This window comes from Malurus melanocephalus, unplaced genomic scaffold (assembly GCF_030028575.1).
Source record: "Malurus melanocephalus ecotype Western Australia unplaced genomic scaffold, MMel_1.1 scaffold_105, whole genome shotgun sequence".
Taxonomy (NCBI): Eukaryota; Metazoa; Chordata; class Aves; order Passeriformes; family Maluridae; genus Malurus; species Malurus melanocephalus.
In genome coordinates, this window is record NW_026623337.1 from 2,094,952 (window position 1) to 2,113,959 (window position 19,008).

At 40.9% G+C, this 19,008-nt stretch overlaps 1 protein-coding gene across 1 annotated transcript in view; it reads right to left on the bottom strand.

Moving 5' to 3' along the window:
* Positions 1-713: 713 nt before the first annotated feature.
* The window catches only part of LOC130575374 (polycystin-2-like), a 23,987-nt gene continuing 5,692 nt past the window's right edge, over positions 714-19,008 (bottom strand). The window contains exons 9-23 of the mRNA XM_057369225.1: positions 18,923-19,006; positions 13,738-13,851; positions 11,456-11,589; positions 10,846-11,096; positions 10,353-10,577; positions 9,587-9,815; positions 7,956-8,126; positions 7,370-7,551; positions 6,287-6,407; positions 4,563-4,661; positions 4,111-4,232; positions 3,435-3,552; positions 3,009-3,172; positions 2,083-2,230; positions 714-1,354 (exon numbers count right to left, since the gene is read on the bottom strand). Coding sequence (XP_057225208.1) covers positions 1,121-1,354; positions 2,083-2,230; positions 3,009-3,172; positions 3,435-3,552; positions 4,111-4,232; positions 4,563-4,661; positions 6,287-6,407; positions 7,370-7,551; positions 7,956-8,126; positions 9,587-9,815; positions 10,353-10,577; positions 10,846-11,096; positions 11,456-11,589; positions 13,738-13,851; positions 18,923-19,006 — 2,396 coding nt within the window. The 3' untranslated portion in view covers positions 714-1,120. The remainder of the gene's footprint in view (positions 1,355-2,082; positions 2,231-3,008; positions 3,173-3,434; positions 3,553-4,110; positions 4,233-4,562; positions 4,662-6,286; positions 6,408-7,369; positions 7,552-7,955; positions 8,127-9,586; positions 9,816-10,352; positions 10,578-10,845; positions 11,097-11,455; positions 11,590-13,737; positions 13,852-18,922; positions 19,007-19,008) is intronic.

The window sequence follows — 19,008 nt, forward strand, 5'->3', positions numbered from 1 at the left end:
TGAATCAGTGATTTTACTACAAACACCTTCCCAAAGGARTATCACATGTTGCACATTAGGCTTTCCTGCCACGTAGAAATGTACATAACGATTTTACAAACAGTTCAGTTAAAGGTAAATACAGACCATAGAGTTGAGATGTGATTAGAAMTTCAAATGGCACAAGATTGGATTTTTCCAACTGTCAGCRACTTCTCTGCCCCCYCTGCTGTCACACCCAGGAAAAACTYAGTATTTTTCAATTTTGTGTGCTTTTAAATAGTGTATTTTCTGCAAAGTAGCCATTTTGCCTAAGACCCTCTGGAATGTTTATCCCAGGAACAAYTAAATCTAAAAACATAGCATTGAAAAATTGGCACTTTGCAACATAGCTGAAAATTATGATGTTAGTTGGGTGTGAAGAGGCAGTTTGCAAATATTTCTTCTRAAATGGTAATTATAATGCATACAGTTTCTACTACAGAATGTAATTTACAGTTGTACAAACTAAGTGCGCTTTCTTCTGTTTAAAGAAAAGTARTACCTCTCAAAAACAGGAAAAAAGAATATTTTAAGTTAAGTAAAATGTCAATATAACAAGAATAACTCCAAAAAACAGATAGAAACTCAATTTTTTTTTAAAGTGCTGTTTTTTCTCTTTGGAAACTGTCAGCTGTTATAATGGATGAGACAAACTGATGCCACTGTATTTTAAAATTTGTTTTTAAAAGCAATTAAAAATTGTATTTGCCAAGAGGAAGAAAAAACTCATAGCCTCTTGTTTTAGTGTGCCAGCACTAATTATTTAGTGCACATTATTTTGCCTGAAGTTTACTGCCCTCATGCAAGTGCTACCCATAATACTTCTGTGGAATCAGATTTCTATCCCGGTAGATTTTGTCATGCCTGATGCCCATTCAGTTTCCTGCATTTTTGTTTCCAAGGCTGACACTCGCTGATGGGGTTACACATGGATAACATAGGTCTGAAAATGATTTATGGAGTGAATATTTAGTTTTTTCCACCAGTGGAAGGTGTCCTCAGTGAATGATCAGTGATTCCCTCATGCTGGGGAMCAGCACAGGGCATTTGCTGGCTGAGAACTGACAGGAAACGTGYGCAGTCACCTCCAAAGCTCCACCTACACATGGATGTTGTTCCCCCCATTTCCTGCTCCGGCATCAATCCCATCTGACTGGGAGGACGATGGSCGGGAGTTCCTGGAGCGAGGCTGGCCGTTCAGTCCCAGCGGTGTCCCCAGACGATGGCTCATTTGGGAGGCAGTGTCATCCGACTCCCAGCGCTCCAGCTCCTCCCGCACCAGCCGCTCCATCTGCTCCCTGTGGATTTCRCTGTCCCGGCCCAGCCTTTCATCCTAAACACATTAAAAGACACAAGCTGGAAGTGCAGCTTCCAAACAGCAGTCTAGGCAAAACCCTATACAACCACAGGAGTACTTCCATAGGCTAATGGGGAAACGCAGCTCCCACAGCAAATTGTTTTATTTCCCATACTGAAATGCCCAGCTTGCCATCCAGGAAAGCACAATTTGTATTGCAGCTGACAGATTTTAGCATCCACACATGTTTCTCCTATTGGCCACTCTTAAAGAAGCCTCAAGAAAGAGAAGGTGAAAGGAGAAGCAAAGAAAGTCAGGTAAGCCTGGTGACAGAAGTGAGCTACTGCCAGCTGCTACACACAGTCCCAAAACAACAAAGGAGAATAAGAGGAGGCTGGGCCTTCTGGGCTGGATCCCCCTGACTCTAAAAGAGCAGTCCATAAAAAATATTGTATTAATCCCAACAGACACCAAGGAATGAAGGAGCTGCTTCATTGCTGTCCCAACCACGGGTTTAAATGGGGACATAGGCCTGCTGTAAGACATGTTGCCATATCTGAAACTTGCACCATGTTCCCAAAATTTCACGTTTTAAATTTCATGTTTTCCTAGCACCTAACTGAAATCACTCACCCGCTGCCAAAGCACCCCCCTCCTCTTTACCACCACTCCTTCAGTCATGCCAAGCCACGCAGCAAAAAGAAGTGCTGACAGCAAGGAAGCCATGCAGGCTGTGACCAGACCACAGCCAGTGGGTTTCTCACCTCTGTCACTCCATCTAACAGTCTTCCCAACACATCTCTCCTTTTTATCTTGGCCCTCTCCATTGCTTCCAGCTTCACGATAACRGCATCGATCTTGGAGACGATGCTGCCGATGGAATGCTCCATGCGATCCACCCGCCTCATGAGTCTGAGGGCAACAAGTGGGAGCTTCAGTGACTTGGACATTGCCCAGTCAGCATTGTTCTAGCATGTCAACACACAGAGCAGATGAGGATGAGACACTGCTGTTATCCAAGCACCCATCTGACTCCCCACATGCCAGTCCTACTGTCCAGGAGGGACAGGGAACACCAGAGCAAGAAAGTGAAACTGRTGTAAAGCACATGGGGGAAAGGAGTAGATGTTTAACTCTGCTTTCAAAGCATCATCCCACAAATCTGTTTGTTCCAGCTACACAATTCTTTATTTAGCTAGTGCTGCTATCATTAATTAATATGGAGGTCTATCATTTCAGACAAAATACACACTCAATCTTATTAAAAACAATTGGAGTCTCAGTGAACCTAAAATAAGCTTGAGGTTTTACAACTTAAAAAGCCAGAAAAGTCTTCTGGCAGTATTGCAACATGACCCTTTCCTCTGACTTTTCAATGACCACGTTTTAAGAAAAGGGGTTTTGTTGCTGGTTTTTTTTACATTTGTTCTGATTTTCTATTTTCTAACCGGTTCCCATTAGGCTCTCTAAGGCACTTCCAGTTCAGATATTATGTGACAGCTACTAAAAGTAGTGACTTACGTAACATAAAAAAACATAACAATTGCTTTCATTAATAATTTGATTAATATCAAAGTTACAGGAGAGAACACTATATAAGCTGAAGAAGAAAACCCACAACAACAACAACAAAAAAACAACAAACAAAAGCCACCATGAAGATTTATCTCACTCAGAAGGATAAACTTACACTTGGAACTCTTCATAGGAAACCCCACTAGAGCTGCTGCCCCTCCTCCTGGAACTGTGTCCACTGTCTTCATCCTCATCCTCCTCGGAGTCRTCCAAGCTTCGGGGGAAGCTGCGGCTGCTCAGAGGACGTGGCAGAGAGCTCCTGTCCAGGTCCAGATCCTCCTTTGTGCAAACACAAGCCAGAGAGAGAGAGAGACAGAGAGATGTAAAATCTTTCACCTGTACATGGGGATAGACATGTCAAGCTCAAAAAGTTCCTGCCCTCTCTCAGTTCCCCTGTGCCTTTTTACAGTTTTGCTCAGACAGCCAGGAATGACAGCAAAAGTGAAGGGATACAAGAGGATTTTTCTGAGACAGGAAACCAGCACAGGGAGCAGACTGGCAGACAGTGCTGGTGGAACACCACTCTTACTGCTGAGCTCACCCTCTCTTTCTCCAGGTCATCTCTCATCTGCTGATGTTCATGCTCTGTCAATTCCTGGTCCCCATCCTGGTCATATTTGGTAAATATTGCTTCAATCTCTGCATCTGTGTGCCCCTTCCTGAAAAGACAGTATGAGCAGTTCCCTTACTTTCCATGTTTCAGATGCTGAAACAACTCTGTGTGTTAGAAAACATCTCACTTCAGACAGATTTTCATCCCCAACACAAAGGCATCCCATTGCTATTTATTGATAAAAACCCCTCACTCCTCACCTTTAATTAGTTAAGAGCACCAATCTCCCCTATACAGAACTTTTCACTTTCACAAATCCTTTCTCTATCTCCTTGAATTGTATCCTTTCCTTGGACTCCTGACTGTCCACAAACACCTGCAGTGGTCTGACAGAAACATTACCATTTCCACAAAGGTCTCTGCTTCCTCAGAGATCTCTCTGKTTTTTTCCCCAAAACACAGAAATTCAAGGAGGTTGGGCCCCAGAGTTCCAAATCCTTTCTCTGGTGGGGGATGGCAACACCAGCCATAATGCAGAGAAAAGTACCCTGCTGTGTGTCTTTACCACATTAGTGTACTTTTGCTAGAGGAAAATCACATCAAAAAGTTAACACCACATGTCTTTGGGGATACTACTCAAGGTAAGAAGTAAAAACTCCCTTACCCTTTCAGATCTTGCCGGAGTTCATCAAAATTGAGTTTTCCTCCACCCTGTCTCAGACTTTCTGAAATGTCATCAACAGTAGTCTTCTTCAATTTAAGTTTGATCATGGCTTTGTTGTAGCCCTAAAAGAGGAATTGAAATTTTGTTGCTTCACGTCAGATTTGAAGATTTGATTTCTCATAACTTTTTGATTACAAAAATCAGCTGCTGTACACTATCATTCAGTGTGTTCAGTGGGATCATTCAAGGCAAAGTCTCAGATGACTAAATTACATTGAGATGGGAAGTTTTCACTCATTTAATTTACACCCAGCTCAGACTAATTTATTTTAACTGAGCTGTGTACTCTCACTAGCTGCTGCCAGCTTTATTTGTACAGTTTATACAGTGTGTTATGAAATAAGTTCAGACATGAAGAGTAAGATGTCAAACAAACAAAACATTACATTTACCTTCCTGATAAGGTCAGACAGTTCCATTTCTGCCTTCTGTTGTGCCATATCTGATTTGACTTCAGAGTAGGTATCATTGATAATGGCCAAAAACATGTTCTGTTTGTAAGAGAAAACAAAGAGTTGAAATCTGAAATTTCAGCAAACTGAGCCCTACTACTCCTATGATCTTCTTGTGCAGATYTATGCATGAATTTTGTCTTAAAAGGCCAGGAGAAAATCGTGGGCTGTTTAAAAAAAACCTGGCATCCAGAGTTTGATATTGAAATATGGTGTGCTGCAATATAATAATTTTTAATCAACATTACTGGTTATTAATATAAGTGGAGAATCCTTTTCCAGACAGGGTTCACAGCTACACACAGCAGTGGCAGTAAACCCTACAAGGCCAAACTTACTCAGAAAACAACTGAGTTAATCCAGGCAACACAGCTAGAAACAAAAATGCCTGRGGAATCAAGTCAACTATTCATCCTGTAATAATCAGCACAAACAAAAGGCTCTTATCTAATTATAGCTCTGCTGGCATTTCAGACTAAAAATAAAAGCAAAAGGCTTAAAAATCAGGCACTTGGCATCAACTCTGAAAAGWGCTTGGCCGTTTGGTCAGAGAAAGGAGAAAATATTGGTCTCACGAACCCTGTGCCAAGCATGTAACTTAATCAAACCATGCYGGTCATAACTGAAAGGTCCCTGCTGAACAAGGAGTAAGCATGACTGAATTCCAAATTGAATATTCACTTTAAAAAAAAAATTACTAGATTTACTGGCACATCCAATGCAGAAAGGCAGTGCTACCCTCTGTTTCCTCATGGACATAAAAACATGCTGTGGAACAGGTTTTCAGTGCTGTATCTTCACGCATTCATGCCTGACACCAGAGAAGTAAGAGGTAACTTGACAATTCATTATTGTGCTATTTTTTGCTGCTATTTTGCCCTGTTTTAAGAGTTGGTGCTTTCTGCCCATCTTCCCTCACTTAATTTCCAGGTCTCAGATTGGTCTCAAGTGGCTTACATCAACACATCACTCAGGCCAAATGAGAGGCTGTACAGGTATTAATAAGCACACAAATTATAGTGAATACTTTGGATAACTGGACTTACTGTCCAGTGCTTTTCTGTTAGAAAAAAAATTTTCTTTCCCTTGATGGACACTAGACTCTGCTCCTCTGGAATGTGTGAGGTGCTACAAAGCAAATAGGAAATCTGCTTCATGTGTACCATTGGTCAGTGTCCCATATGTTATTTTCCCATTGATTCTGGTTCCATCTCACTGAACACTTAACTGCTTCCTTACTACTGAACATCCAAGATGAAGTCTTTACCCACAAATAAAACCTGAATGCTATCCCTTCTCATCTCAAATAGCAATAAMATGCCACACTAAGTACAGGGGCCACTAAATAACTCTAGAAATTATGATGGTACAGGACTTCTGTACAGTTTTCTTTGTACTACTACTAMTAATAATAATGAAAAAAAAATTAAAAACACAATGTGGAGCACTATATGACAATGATAAAAAAAACATACAATGGAAATCAATTTTAAATGAAGAAAAAAAGGAAAAAGTATAGTGCCCAGCCATGTATTACTCAGGCCTCTTCATGGGCCACACACTCACCATTATCAGAAAAAGYCCCAAAAGTAGCAGGAGTAATCAAAGAGCAAGTGATGCAAAAACTGCCACTGACCCACCCCACATAAACAAAGAGTACATACCAAAAGAATGAAGAACATAAAGAACACAAATGTAGTGAAATAAATGGGTCCCAAAATTCGATTAGCTTCTTCAACCTCTGTGAAGTTGAAGTCTCCCAAAATGATGCGGAACTGAGTAAATCTTAAAAACAAAACACATCCAGGAATTGAAGAAAACATCACTGGAGCTGTGCAAGGATCCACAAACTACTTTATGCTAACAGTGTGACTGATGAATAAAATAGTTCTGCATAAGGTAACACTTGATCAGGCACTGCAGAACCAATTCATCAAGCACATCTGGAGGCATAACCAAACCCCCAGTCAGGTACCACACAGAGAGAGCAAAACCAGAGCAGGTACCTGTGCCTTTTGGTCACAACTGATAATGAGGGCAACAGGAAGTGGAGCAAATCTGTAATTATTACTGTGAAGCTTTGAGACTCACTCCCATCTCTCTCACACACATGAAACCCCAGCCCTCTCCCTCTAAGCTGGAAAAAGCTTGACACTTTACAGCATCAGCAGCATATTTCCAGTTCCTTTACTTCTCTGCAAGAAACTCTTTGCAACACTGCCCCAACATAAGGGGGCAGGGAAAAATCAGTGACTGAACAACTGTTAATTACCTCCATTACAATCAGGTTGTATTGTGCCAAATCAACCAAGGGAAAACTATTAAGTCCTCCCTCTTTCCTGGATTCCAGATACTTACAGATTTTATGGTTGGCTAAGATGGACTCTGAGTCAAGCAGCTTTGAACGCTATCAGGAACACAGCCTTATTATGCATCCAACATTTCAGTAAGCATTTAACCATTGAACATGGAGTTTGTCTAGGAATGTGACTAATTGCTGCAAAAATCATGTCATACCAACCAGACCCTGTCATTTTTAGCTCACTGCTCTTGACTACAGTATATTTTTAATCTCATAGCAAAACCACTGAGATAAAAACACTCTAACAAATGGATTTGATACTGGGCTGCAGCAATGTCTGCAGCTTACATGTTTAGATGGACGTCACAGCATTCACCTCTGATAAGGCAACCAATAAATCAAAGCACCAAAATCTTCTTTATATTTTTTTTATACCTGTACTTACATGCAGTCCTGGAAAGTGCTGAAGTCATCAATTTGAGTGCCAAAGACAAGATAGGCCAACTGAGCATAAGCTAAGAAAATAATAAAAAACATAATGGCAAAGCCAATGACGTCCTTGACACAGCGAGACATGGTGGTGGATAACTGACTCATTGTTCTGTTGAAGTTAACAAATTTGAAAAGCTGTTGAAAGAAAAAAAGAAAAAAAAATATAAAGATGAGGAAGACAATTTCTTAACATAATTGCTCTCCAGTCTTTTATGTGAGATGCCTTACTGAGATAACTGGAGACAAAGCAGTACCGAGTAAGAATTACTGACTTACCAGTTGAGGAATAATAAAAATATTTTTTAATGTGTCTGCTGACAAAACACTCGCAGTGACTACATCTTTTAGATCTACACAAGAGTGGACGAAACATGTTACAGCCTTGCTTTTCATCTGTACAAAGCTACCCCCAAGTTCTGACTTTGTCACATGATCGACTTTGGGAGAAATGTGAATAAACCTCAAATAATRTATCATGTGTAATTCAGGATACTGCTGACATTCTAATGTTAGAATAAGGACGTGTGTCTTGGAGTTACCTTAATCCAGACAAAAAACACAGTGACTGCAGCAATGTTGTTGAACTGCATTTGCCAATACGCCAAAGGTTCAAAATTGGGGAATGAGTTCTGATCTTCCAGCAGCTTCTTCAGGAGCATATCAACAGCTGATGTCCTATAGATGCTAATTGCTATGGCTACCACAGAGAGCTGAGGACAAAAGAGATACAGAGATTCACAAAATGAGATTAGGGTTTTAAAACGAGTTGTTTGAACCACATATGTGAGATAAAGTTAAGATATGAGGAGCTTCATGCATTTCACAAGAAAACTATTATAGTCCTGGACTACATACCAATAGTTTGGGGAAGTCATTTCATTGCCACACAGGTGAAGAACAAAAGACGAGAGYGACATCTAGTAGGCTTAGAAAAGTGATGCTGTCACAGAGAAGAAAATACAAGGAAGGAAATATCACAGCTCAAGAASACCAAGGTGAAAAAGAGCAGAGAGCAGAAATACAGCAATGGCCAAAGAGGCTCTACAGCTTTTCCAGAGCACAGACTGATCACAACAAGCAACAGCAGAGAAGCTGCAGTTTCACCATACATGTCTCTTGCTTTGACATCTGCACATGAGCTGCTCATAACTATAAGTGAACACTTCACCWTATATAGTCATAAGTCCATAATCCTACTCTTAAACAATGCCCCTCAGGCAAGGCATAAGCATAAAATGTTGATCCTTCGTCTAATCTGAATTTTACACTCACACTTACATACTCTTCCCTGACTGTAACAGCAAAGCATCTTAACCCTGCCCCCATCAATAAGAGCAACAAGCAGCACACAGTTCACATAAACATACCCCTAAACAGCCCTACTTTTACAAAGCACTGTGATACAAATATGATATCCCTGGATTACAGATACTAACTTCAAGACTTGAAGTCTTGATTCGATTCATCCAAGCCTGAAGATACAAAACGAGTGTGGGACTGGAACTGTTTCAGCACTTCTGGCTTTGTATACTTTTGGTAAGCACAGCTTGATGTGAGTCCAGAGAGAATTATTATGCAGCTTTAAAGCCAAAGCTCATATTTTCTGGGACACTAAGATTACAAGATGTGCAACACTGTCCACTTAACCAAGACAGCTGCTAGCACTCTACAGTTTTGAGACACTTCTTCAAACTTGGTATTAGCTGGTGAGTATTTAATACCACAATAAATCTCTTTGTTRTTCTTTGCGAACATACTCAAATCCCAGTCCCATTCCTCAAAATGCAAATCGCTTCTTCAAAGCAGATGATTTTCTTTCTTGAAAGTCAGAACCAATAGTCTGCACCAGATACACTGAAGAGAGGGCAGGTTTATCTCCTCCAAAAATAGCTATGTCTGTATAAACAAAAACTGTGAAAAAGCATGATGGACAAATAATCTAACTATATACCAGGTTGAAACCACTGAGAGAACAACCAACTTTGCAAAACACACCAACATTGCAACACAGACTAAAATTGTCTTATTCAGACTGAATAGCCTAACWGTAAGTATTCTTCCTAATGATGGTCTTATCCTTTAAACCCACAATAGGAACACCCAATAATTAAAGTCTCCCACAAAGTGCATTTTAGAAAGCTATTTTAGCCTTGTTACAAAGGTTACTTACCACAATGATAAGGATATCAAGACAATTCCAAAGACTTCTGAAGTATCGCAGTCTATGAATGCGAATTTCTAAGATCTCTTCCACCATGTAATACAGAACAAAAAGACAGAAGGACATTTCACAGGCTGCCAGGAAAAAATCAAAAGTGGAGATGTAATGAATCAGCCTCACTGGCTGAAACTGCCAAGATGTAATAAGGCCTCCAGTGGCTGGAAACTCTACTAGCAACCTGCATTTCAAAAAAAGGCAAAGAAAAAAGGAATTTAATTTAACCAGAACTGATGAAAAGCACTACTAATAGACATTTGGGTTTATCTGAATCATTATTTAAATAATAGAAATAAACCCACATATGATTCAGAGAAGGCGTCACACAAAAGTTGTAAATGTGATCACACTCAGTTTTGACTAAAACCCAAAGACCTTCAGGAACAGTGAAGAAACAGAAACAGATTTGTTTTCATCTGTGCCTGTTTCAYGCTGTCTAAACTAAAGGCCGATGCTGCATACCCATGCATTTATTTAAAGAAGCCAGCTCCCTACAGAAATCTTCTGCAAACTGCATCCAAGCCATTGTGGCACCAGGAAAGCCAGGACAGACTCCATGAGGAATCTAATTTCTTTGACAGGGAGGGACAACACTTCAGTTGTCTGTCCCCTTTACTCAAAACACACACCCATGTCCCCAAAACAAAGCAATTACAAGAAAACCCCAAGCCCCCAACCCACACTGTGCAACTGACCCCTGTCATGGCTCTGTTCATACCTGACCACRCAAAATAGGTTGATATTTGCATTGTATACAGAGAAATCAATGAAAGCTGCTCTGGTCCCTCTGTCCAGCCATAGGTTCTTCTTCAGGCTGGCAATCTGCAAAGCTGTCACTTCTCTGGTCCTCGAGAGGTCTTGGTAATAACCAGCCCCGCTGTAYGTGGCGATCAAGCCCCAGTGGCTGCTCCCATTCAAATCCTTTTCATTGGTGTATGTCCAGCTAGTTCAGAAGCAAGAGAAACAGAGCACATTGGCCTTCCCACCTTCAACTTATAATTAACAACTTATAACTRACAAAACCAGACCAAAAACCWCATATTAGTGACTTAAAGGTTTCAYTTCAGARGTGCTTGCTACAAAGTATTGATGTACCCCCGCCCAGAGAAAGAAGTTACGAAGTTCCTTTGACTAACACCATAAAATTAAGGTAGAAAGATGGGTCACAAGAACATTAAAAAGGATTATGGKTCTACAGCAATGCTACATACGCAGTTCCATTCCGAAGTCCAAAAGGAGCAGTGTCTTCATTAGCTACAGAATACACATCATAGCAGTCTTTGATTTCATCCTTTAAATCTTCAGGTATGGAGCACGAACCATTTCTGACCTTCAGCTGCCGAATGCGAGGCACCCCCAGGAGCAGGTTCTCATAATAAATGAAGCTTTTGTTTTCTGCCATGGTTTTGTTGTTGTACCACATCTCCCAGTAAAGACCATCTAGCAAAGGGCCTTCTGTGAACTGGGGAGGATGACAGAATTTTAGTTTGCATGTTTCTGGCACTATTTTTGTAGATCTTTACTCCACACAGAAGTTAGAATAATAGTTGACAATTTTTCTGACATAAGGCTTCACTGTTACCTGTCCTCCGAAGATACCCCACAAACTTGCCCTACTCTGCCCCACCAACATTATTTGAGTTCTAAATTTTCCCATACCAAGGGCCTACTTTGTTCCATAGCTTGGACATTGTGCACATAGATCTTCATGCACAAGCCCTAYCACGTTAGGAAATAAGATCCTGCCTGTTAAATTTACAGTTCATGYCAGGACCAGCAAACCACACCAACAAGAGGTATAAAAACTTGGTCTTAGATTACCTTCCAGAAGTCATCCATCGTGGACAAAGTTTTGAAATCAGTTCTCTCCGTTTTTGACACAGGTGTTTCCAGGAAGAGCTGTGACATAACCCTTGTGTAATAGTACATACTGGAACTCACTGTCCCATAAGTCACTGCAAAAGATTTGGTAAGGAGTGAGAAATCAAGGAATGAGGAAAAGAAAAAAAAAAAAGAAGAAAAAACTACTTTCTTTGTTTTGAATACATCAGRCTGTATTTGTACAGATTTTGTAGTGGGATTATAAAACTGCAATACAAAACCGGCACCAAGCAGCATTTATCTATCAATTGTGATTAAAATACAAAAAGCAGTGAAGGTAGACTGATTAATCCATTTAAGATGCTCTCTTCTCCTTTCCATAAATCACTCTATTATGAATGTTTCTACAAAAGCCAACCTCAAGGAAAACAAAGACACGATTCAGCAGCCTGAAGAGAGGCAGGTAGAGCCTTTTTAGGTGACCTGTGCTGTTCAAGGCACACATGGAGAACCCGCAGASATGGCACTAAGACCTCAGGGGAACTGTGCTCTGCTTGAGCAGATAATGGCAGTCAAATAGGATACTGCACGGGACTGGGAATGACATGGTTTAGGCAATGAACCTCCAGCCCTTATGTGCAGTGCCTTTAAGAGAAACTCCCCATAGAAAATAAATTAGGCTGTTACTCCTTTTTCTCCAGGGCCAAATATTTGGCTGAGGGCCACAGAGCATAAATTATAACACAATGTACAAAACCAAGATGGCTTGAGGCAACAGTCTCTGGCATGGATATTGTTACCACCTACAAATACTTAAACCACTCTAAGGCTGAAACTCAGAGGAGTCTGAAAGATTAGGCCCACAGTGTACAATCACTGTCAGTTTTGACAACTTTATAAAATTTATAAATTTTGTGTTTCCCTTAACAACCAGAGAACAAGAACTATTTTTAATAGATCTTGTCGTGCATGTGGAATGTATCACACGACTGTGCAATACCTGAATTCTCTCTAAATATGTACTCTCCAAACCACAAGAGAAAAAGAAATGCCCACAGCATTTAGCCTGCACTGGAAAGCTCTCTCCTGGRGCATGCCAAGCCACAGACCAGACTGACCTACAGTTATTGCTTATGAAAAAAATAGAAAATATAGTACTTTAAAAACACCAATAARTTAGCAATATCTCTAGATATTTAACACACTACACTTTTCCTTTATTCTGTTAGCAAAATTCTTTTTCTGTAGCAAAACAGTTAACAGTCTGTTAAAAGTCAAACTTCCGCTGAAACAAATTTCACTTTAACCCAGGCCTCTCACTGCTACACCTCTTGGTGGTACAGCGTGCCAGCCACAAGCAGCTTTACACTACTTTACTCATAAACCTACTCTAAGCATTTTTAAATGGCTCAGGAATGAAAAAATATATAAACATGCCTGCAGTATAGCATCAAAACAGTTGTGTCAATGGTATAAAATTTGGGCTTTTCAGTATTTCGGCTATATTCAAGCAGAGTTGGCTTGCTCTCAGAGACAGTCTATCAATGTAGTTTTGCATCTGCTTTTCCACTCTGAGATGCCCTCTCACAAAAATTAAAAACATCACCTTGTATTACAGCTGATCATAAATGGCAACGTCAGGGTCACTGACGCTTCAGCCATTTAGAGTGGAAATGCCCACACTATAAACTGGAGACYTGAAACACAATGGCTTTCTAAAAGACACTAACTCAATGTATATATTTCATTGCTTTTCTCCCTAGCAAACAAATAAAAGGTATTTTCTAACTCCACGAGAAGTTCTTTAAGTTGCATGTTACTATGTTCTGTGTTCTTTAGTGTTATGGTACTTCATATGGTATCAAGACAACAAATAACACAAGTCTCCAGCTGTGATCAGTACATAACCTTGGTGATGAACTTCAAACTCGGTGATTTAGTTCAATTATTTGTCCTAGATGACTAACTCCTCCTCTTCATATTTACCAGCTCTGCTCAGGGATTGCAAAATGTGTAGCAGAAGCATTACACTGCTATGTGGTACCACAGTAAAAAAAGGCTCTCTAAAAACTAAGAATATTATCAGCCTGCCTAAAGATTTCAAACTTGTTAAGGCACAGTCTCAAGCAACAACCCATGCACAGAAAGAGAAATATTTGATTCCAAGTATTTGCCCAGACACCTGGCCACTAATTCTTCTCCCACACCAAACAACCTTCYTTCTGGAATCACAGCAAGCAGGTAGGACAGAACTGGATGCACAGCTRCTGAACAGCACTTACAGACACAGAGGACCACGAGGAAAATCATGTACGTGATCAGCTCCCGTAAAACACTTTTCAGGTACCGCTCCCTGCTGGTGTTGTTCTCTTCCATGAGTCTTGTCCCCCACAGACCTTAAAAGGAGAAAACAAGCATATAATGATGTACACAGGTGTCTGATACTAGATACACAAGYGGCATAAGAAGTGATGCTGAAAGCTTAACTTATGTCATGCCTGCTGCAGGGTCCTCTACAGAATTTAAACTGACCCAAGTTTAAGCAAGAACAACTTTGTTCATAGATTGAACAAGCCCTGGGGGAGTATCAGTTATCCATGAGATGCCATAATAATTTAGGAACAGCTCAGCAGAACACCAACAGGATCTGTGGTGTTTTTAGAAGTGCTGTCACTTAGGACCACATGGTATRAGAACAGAACAAGGATACAGAGACAAGAACCGACAGCCATCCTTCAAGAAATGGAAGTGCAGTGCTTTTATTAAAAAAAATATGAGAAGCATTGTTAGGTGAACAAAAATGAACATTCCTTGTCAAACTTGTAGGATTAGTCTTAACCCTCTACATGTAAGGAGGATACATGAGTCAAACACATTTTAAAACATTCAGATSGTAACCTTCATCCCCCAGATAGGCAAGACACACAGCAGGGATCTTGGTGAGCATTTCTACATGACTTCTTTCCCTGTACAACAAGGAGCTGCCAATTAAACATCAGCAGCCTAAAGGAGCATCTGCCATCAAATCTAGCTGTCAAATTGAGAAACTGCATGAAGCTGATCTGCTTCTGCCTGTYCCTCACTTTATATTACGCTTGACATTTCCCAAGAAGACAGTAAGAGAAGCTGCTGAAGTTTTGTCAGCCTTTCCTAAAGGGTAACAACACAAAAGTAAAAGGATATTTTAAATTAGGCTTCTAAAAGAAACAACCATTTTAAAACAAAACACAGTTAGCAACCACCATATTTAGTTCTTGTGCCTAGTACAGAACAGAAAAAAATAAAGCATCTGGTGCTGCTCAGGCCAGAACAGCTACCTTCATGGAACTTCTCTTCATTTACACCTAAAGCAAGGCAATTTGACCCTTTATTCTGGCAACAGAAAAAGCATATAAAAATTAAAATCCCCTCCTCCAAATTCCCTCCTCCAGAATTGCATTAAACTTTCATCCTTTTCAGGTGTTTTAAACAGCCAGCCTTTCCAAACACCCTTTACATTCTCAGTAGATGGAAATGAAGTAACCTCAAACTTCCTAGGAAAAAAACTTGGAACCATCAAACATACCACAGTAATTTGAAGTGGAACAGTGACAAGGGATAGCTAAAACACATTAAAAAGCTGACAATGAAGCATGAGTTCAGCCAATCTKCAATCAGTGCTGTAAGACTAAAACAAAGGACTAAGCTGCCTGCTGCAGACCTTTGTTTGCTAGCAGAGATGGGAATAAGGAAGCTTTTCCCTCTACCTGTGTAAATAAGAAAAAAAAAATAATGTGTTAGATGTTTCTTGAAGTCTTTCAGCTACCACATTTTTAAGCTGTGACATAAACCTGGAAACTTCTCTGCACAGGCACAGCAAGCACTAAMAGTTTTAGCGTTAATCTCTGTTCCCATTCCTTAATTAGTAACTTACTACCTTCCCTAGTGTCAGATCCCCAAATAAGAGAGCTTTTTCAAAGCTGTTCTTTAAGGCCAARTTTGAAAATYTGCAGATAAAGACYGCARCKTTACTGCACAGAATGCCAAATCCTYCCCATTAGGTCATTCTTAAAAACACAAATCCAAGAGCACTTACAGAGTCACTAATAACAAAGAGCTCAACAAATTCAGCCTCTAGCACAGCACTACGTTGCACTAGCAACCCTCATAATAAAGACAGGAAAACATGATGGAAGAGAGGAAGAAAAGGCTGGAAAAGCCAGTGAGCTAAGCTGGCGAGAAAGCCRAGTCCCGGCTGTCAGCACATTACTCACCAATAAGAAATGCGGTGAGCAGAAGCAGAAAGCTTCCAAACTCAAACTCTGTCATATTAGACTATTGTTAGGAGTCAAGTCAGCAAAGAACAGAAAGTTACAGCAAAGAAAAAACCCAACCAAAAAGCACCAGGGATCACACAACATTCTTTGTGCTAAACTAACTCTGAATTTGCCCATCAGCTAGCTTGAAGCTTTCATTAGCTGTTACATTTTTGCAATATGCACATATTATTACCCTTTTTGTCTTACTAGAATATTGATTTAGATGCATCAAGCACAGTGRAGGTGAGCAGTGCTGAATTTGACAGCTGCTGCAAGCCCCAAAACCGTTTTGTTTCCTTATATAAATTTGCTATTTATCAACTTTTGGCCTGAATCTGTGTACTTTTGTCAAATAAACCTGCAGCTAAAAATTGCTATACTCATTCTGTATGTAGCATTCTTCATGAAAGTACCAATTAAGGAGTGACTGAGAAGAGTATTTGGTCCCTTCCTTTTACAATAACTAAAAACCCTCCAAGAAATGCCCAACACACATCAGCATTGATACACACGAGGACATGGCAGCACTGAGTGACCAAGTACAGCTCCAGAGGACAGGATTACCTTTCCAGCCTGGCTCTGGAAACTTTGTTTTTACCCATCAAAACTTCTGGTAACTTTCTCCTTAACACAGCAGAATAGTCAGCCCCTCTTCTCTCAGCATCTGGGATCTTTGCTGAGGAGATASGAAAAACCAAAGTACTAAAGCCACTTCCCAGACATTCACTTTAGAATCTGGACAGTATCCACAAAAAGAAGAACCTAAAATATTGACAGACTGAAGTAGCCAACTTTCTATTCACTTGGAAACTCCTATTACAGTTTCTCCAACAGCTGCAATTACCAAAGTCCCAACACCTTAAATCCTCTCTGCATTCTKCTTTCATAACTGAGAGCAAGTAAAAGTGTAACCTGTCACTGAACATCCTTCAGTAATGAGTGGCACCTTTTTTGCCATGGTAGCACTATCACTGGTCATACCCAAAGGATTAATCCCTCTTGCTAAATCCTGCCTAATGAGATGGAATTTCATTAAATAAATCTATGCCARCTTTCCTGTAGGCATCTTGAAATAAAACTGAGCACACCATTTTCCAGTCTTCAGTGATCCTCATGGATATCCATGGAATGTCAAAAAAAATACAAAGTGTTTTTTCCAATATTAAACCCTCAGTTATCCTTCAAGAGCCTACAATAATGTCAGGCTTGCAATCAGTCCTTTAGCTGTGTAGTACAAGGATCACATTTTTCAGAGAAAGTGTTACCTATTCCACAACTAAATACAACACTCTGCAGCACCTCCATGACACCAAAGTCTCACCCCAACATTYGCTGTGCCCAGGAATTTATGGCAACATTCTCACCAAAGAGCCAGAAAAGGATCTGTCTGCTGCAGTAACTCTAGCTACATTTGCCTACAGATGCAGGCTATACATGAGCAGAAACTATTTTGAATATTACTGCACAAATCAGGACAGAGATCAAACAGGAGCAACACGTGCCAGGACCCCACTAAGGCACTCTCACACTCGCCTCATGGACAAACACTGCTGTTTCTCTCCACAGTTAAAAACACACACAGGAGGTTCCTTCTTGGCAACAGCTAATATGAAGGGAGCATCTGAACTTAGACAAAAGCTTTTATAAAAGGACTTTACTTTCTCCATGTGAAGCAGCTCTTTTCCTAGGYAATTACATATCTCAGCAACACACTAAACACCACTGAAGACTCCAGAGAAGTGCCAGTTCATGTAAAACACTATTATTGCTGGTATTTTTTTCCTAGTCATTCTGGTTTCTGGTAATGAAGTGACTTAGATCATTGAATACAGTCCCTATAAAATCTGCTAAAAAGAAAACATGTTCTATTCCATAATCTCTACAAGTCTGACTTGCATACAATGAAGACACTGCAGTGTCCAAGAGGGATTTATTTTGGTGCAATACAGATGAMGCCAGAGAAATCATTACAGCAAATGATCTTTGAATGAACATGAAAATCAAAGAGAAGGTGCAAATCCTTGTTTAAAATCAAGGTTGTTTTGACAGTTCGACTGATGGTGTGGCAGTCAGTAACAGTACTATCTACCAATTCAGAAAACTCACATTTCAGAAGAATAAATTTTATTTTACTGCAGCTTTATAACTATGAAGACTTTATCTGGTACTTAAACCAATCCTCTGTTTAAAACTCTGCAGTTTGAAGCTGACATTTTAAGCTTCTCTGAAAAGAAATTGAGTTTTTCAAGGTGCTCCCACAAWCTTAAATCCAAAGGACTCCCCATCCGGCATTTTCTCTGCTGTGTCATATCAATCCTACAAGGCCAGCTAAACAGAGTTAATGCAGTAAGCTTTGAATGCCACCCCAAAAGTCCACTTTTTTGGAACCATGTGTTCCTGGTTTGGCTTCGAACTCTGTCCCTGGTCACCAGCTGTGTGACAAGTGGCAGCTCTCAGCTGTTGAGGGCAGCCCCAAGGCACTGCACAATACTGCAGAAAATCAAAATGAATCAAACACCCTCCCAGCAAACCCACTCCAGGTATCCCAAGACATTTTAACCACCTCTCCTACAGAGTGAGGGATGCTGAGAAAGAGAGAAGGACATGCATTCTGCTCCAACTCCCCAAAGACCTCGTGTTAGGGCAGAAAGCCAAGGCTGGAAAAGATCTCAGAGATCTTTGAGTCCAACCTATGACCCAACATCACCATATCAACTTGWCCATGGCACCGAGTACCACATCCAGTCTTTCCTTAAAGACCTCCAGGCACAGTGACTCCTTCGCCTCCACATGCAATCCATTCCAATGACMCCCTTTCTGCAAAGAAAYTCCTCCTAATGTCCARCCTAAACCTCCTCTATGCAGRAKTGTCYCACAGAAMGCAGRCACRGGTAWGATSTGGGAGGCAGAGAGGTGTGAAAAGGAAGGAGAGAAGTGCGGGTGCATCTGCGTGTGCTGGGGAGAATAACCGCGACGGGCATCAGGAGATGGATGTGCACGGAGACGGGGACACAGAGACAGGGCAAGGATGGATGGAAAAGGACACGGGCAGAGGAAAAGGAGGACTACGGACTACTACAGGGAACAGACTACAAAGAAGCGCAGGAAGCGTTGCCGCGCCTCGGCAGCGCGCTCAGGGTGCGGGGCGCCGGGATCGCCGCTCTCTCACCTCGCAGTCTCCGCGCCAGGCGCTTGGCCCAGGCCGCTCTGCGGGGCGCGGCTCCGTCGGGCGGCCCCGGGAGGCGGCCCGGCCCC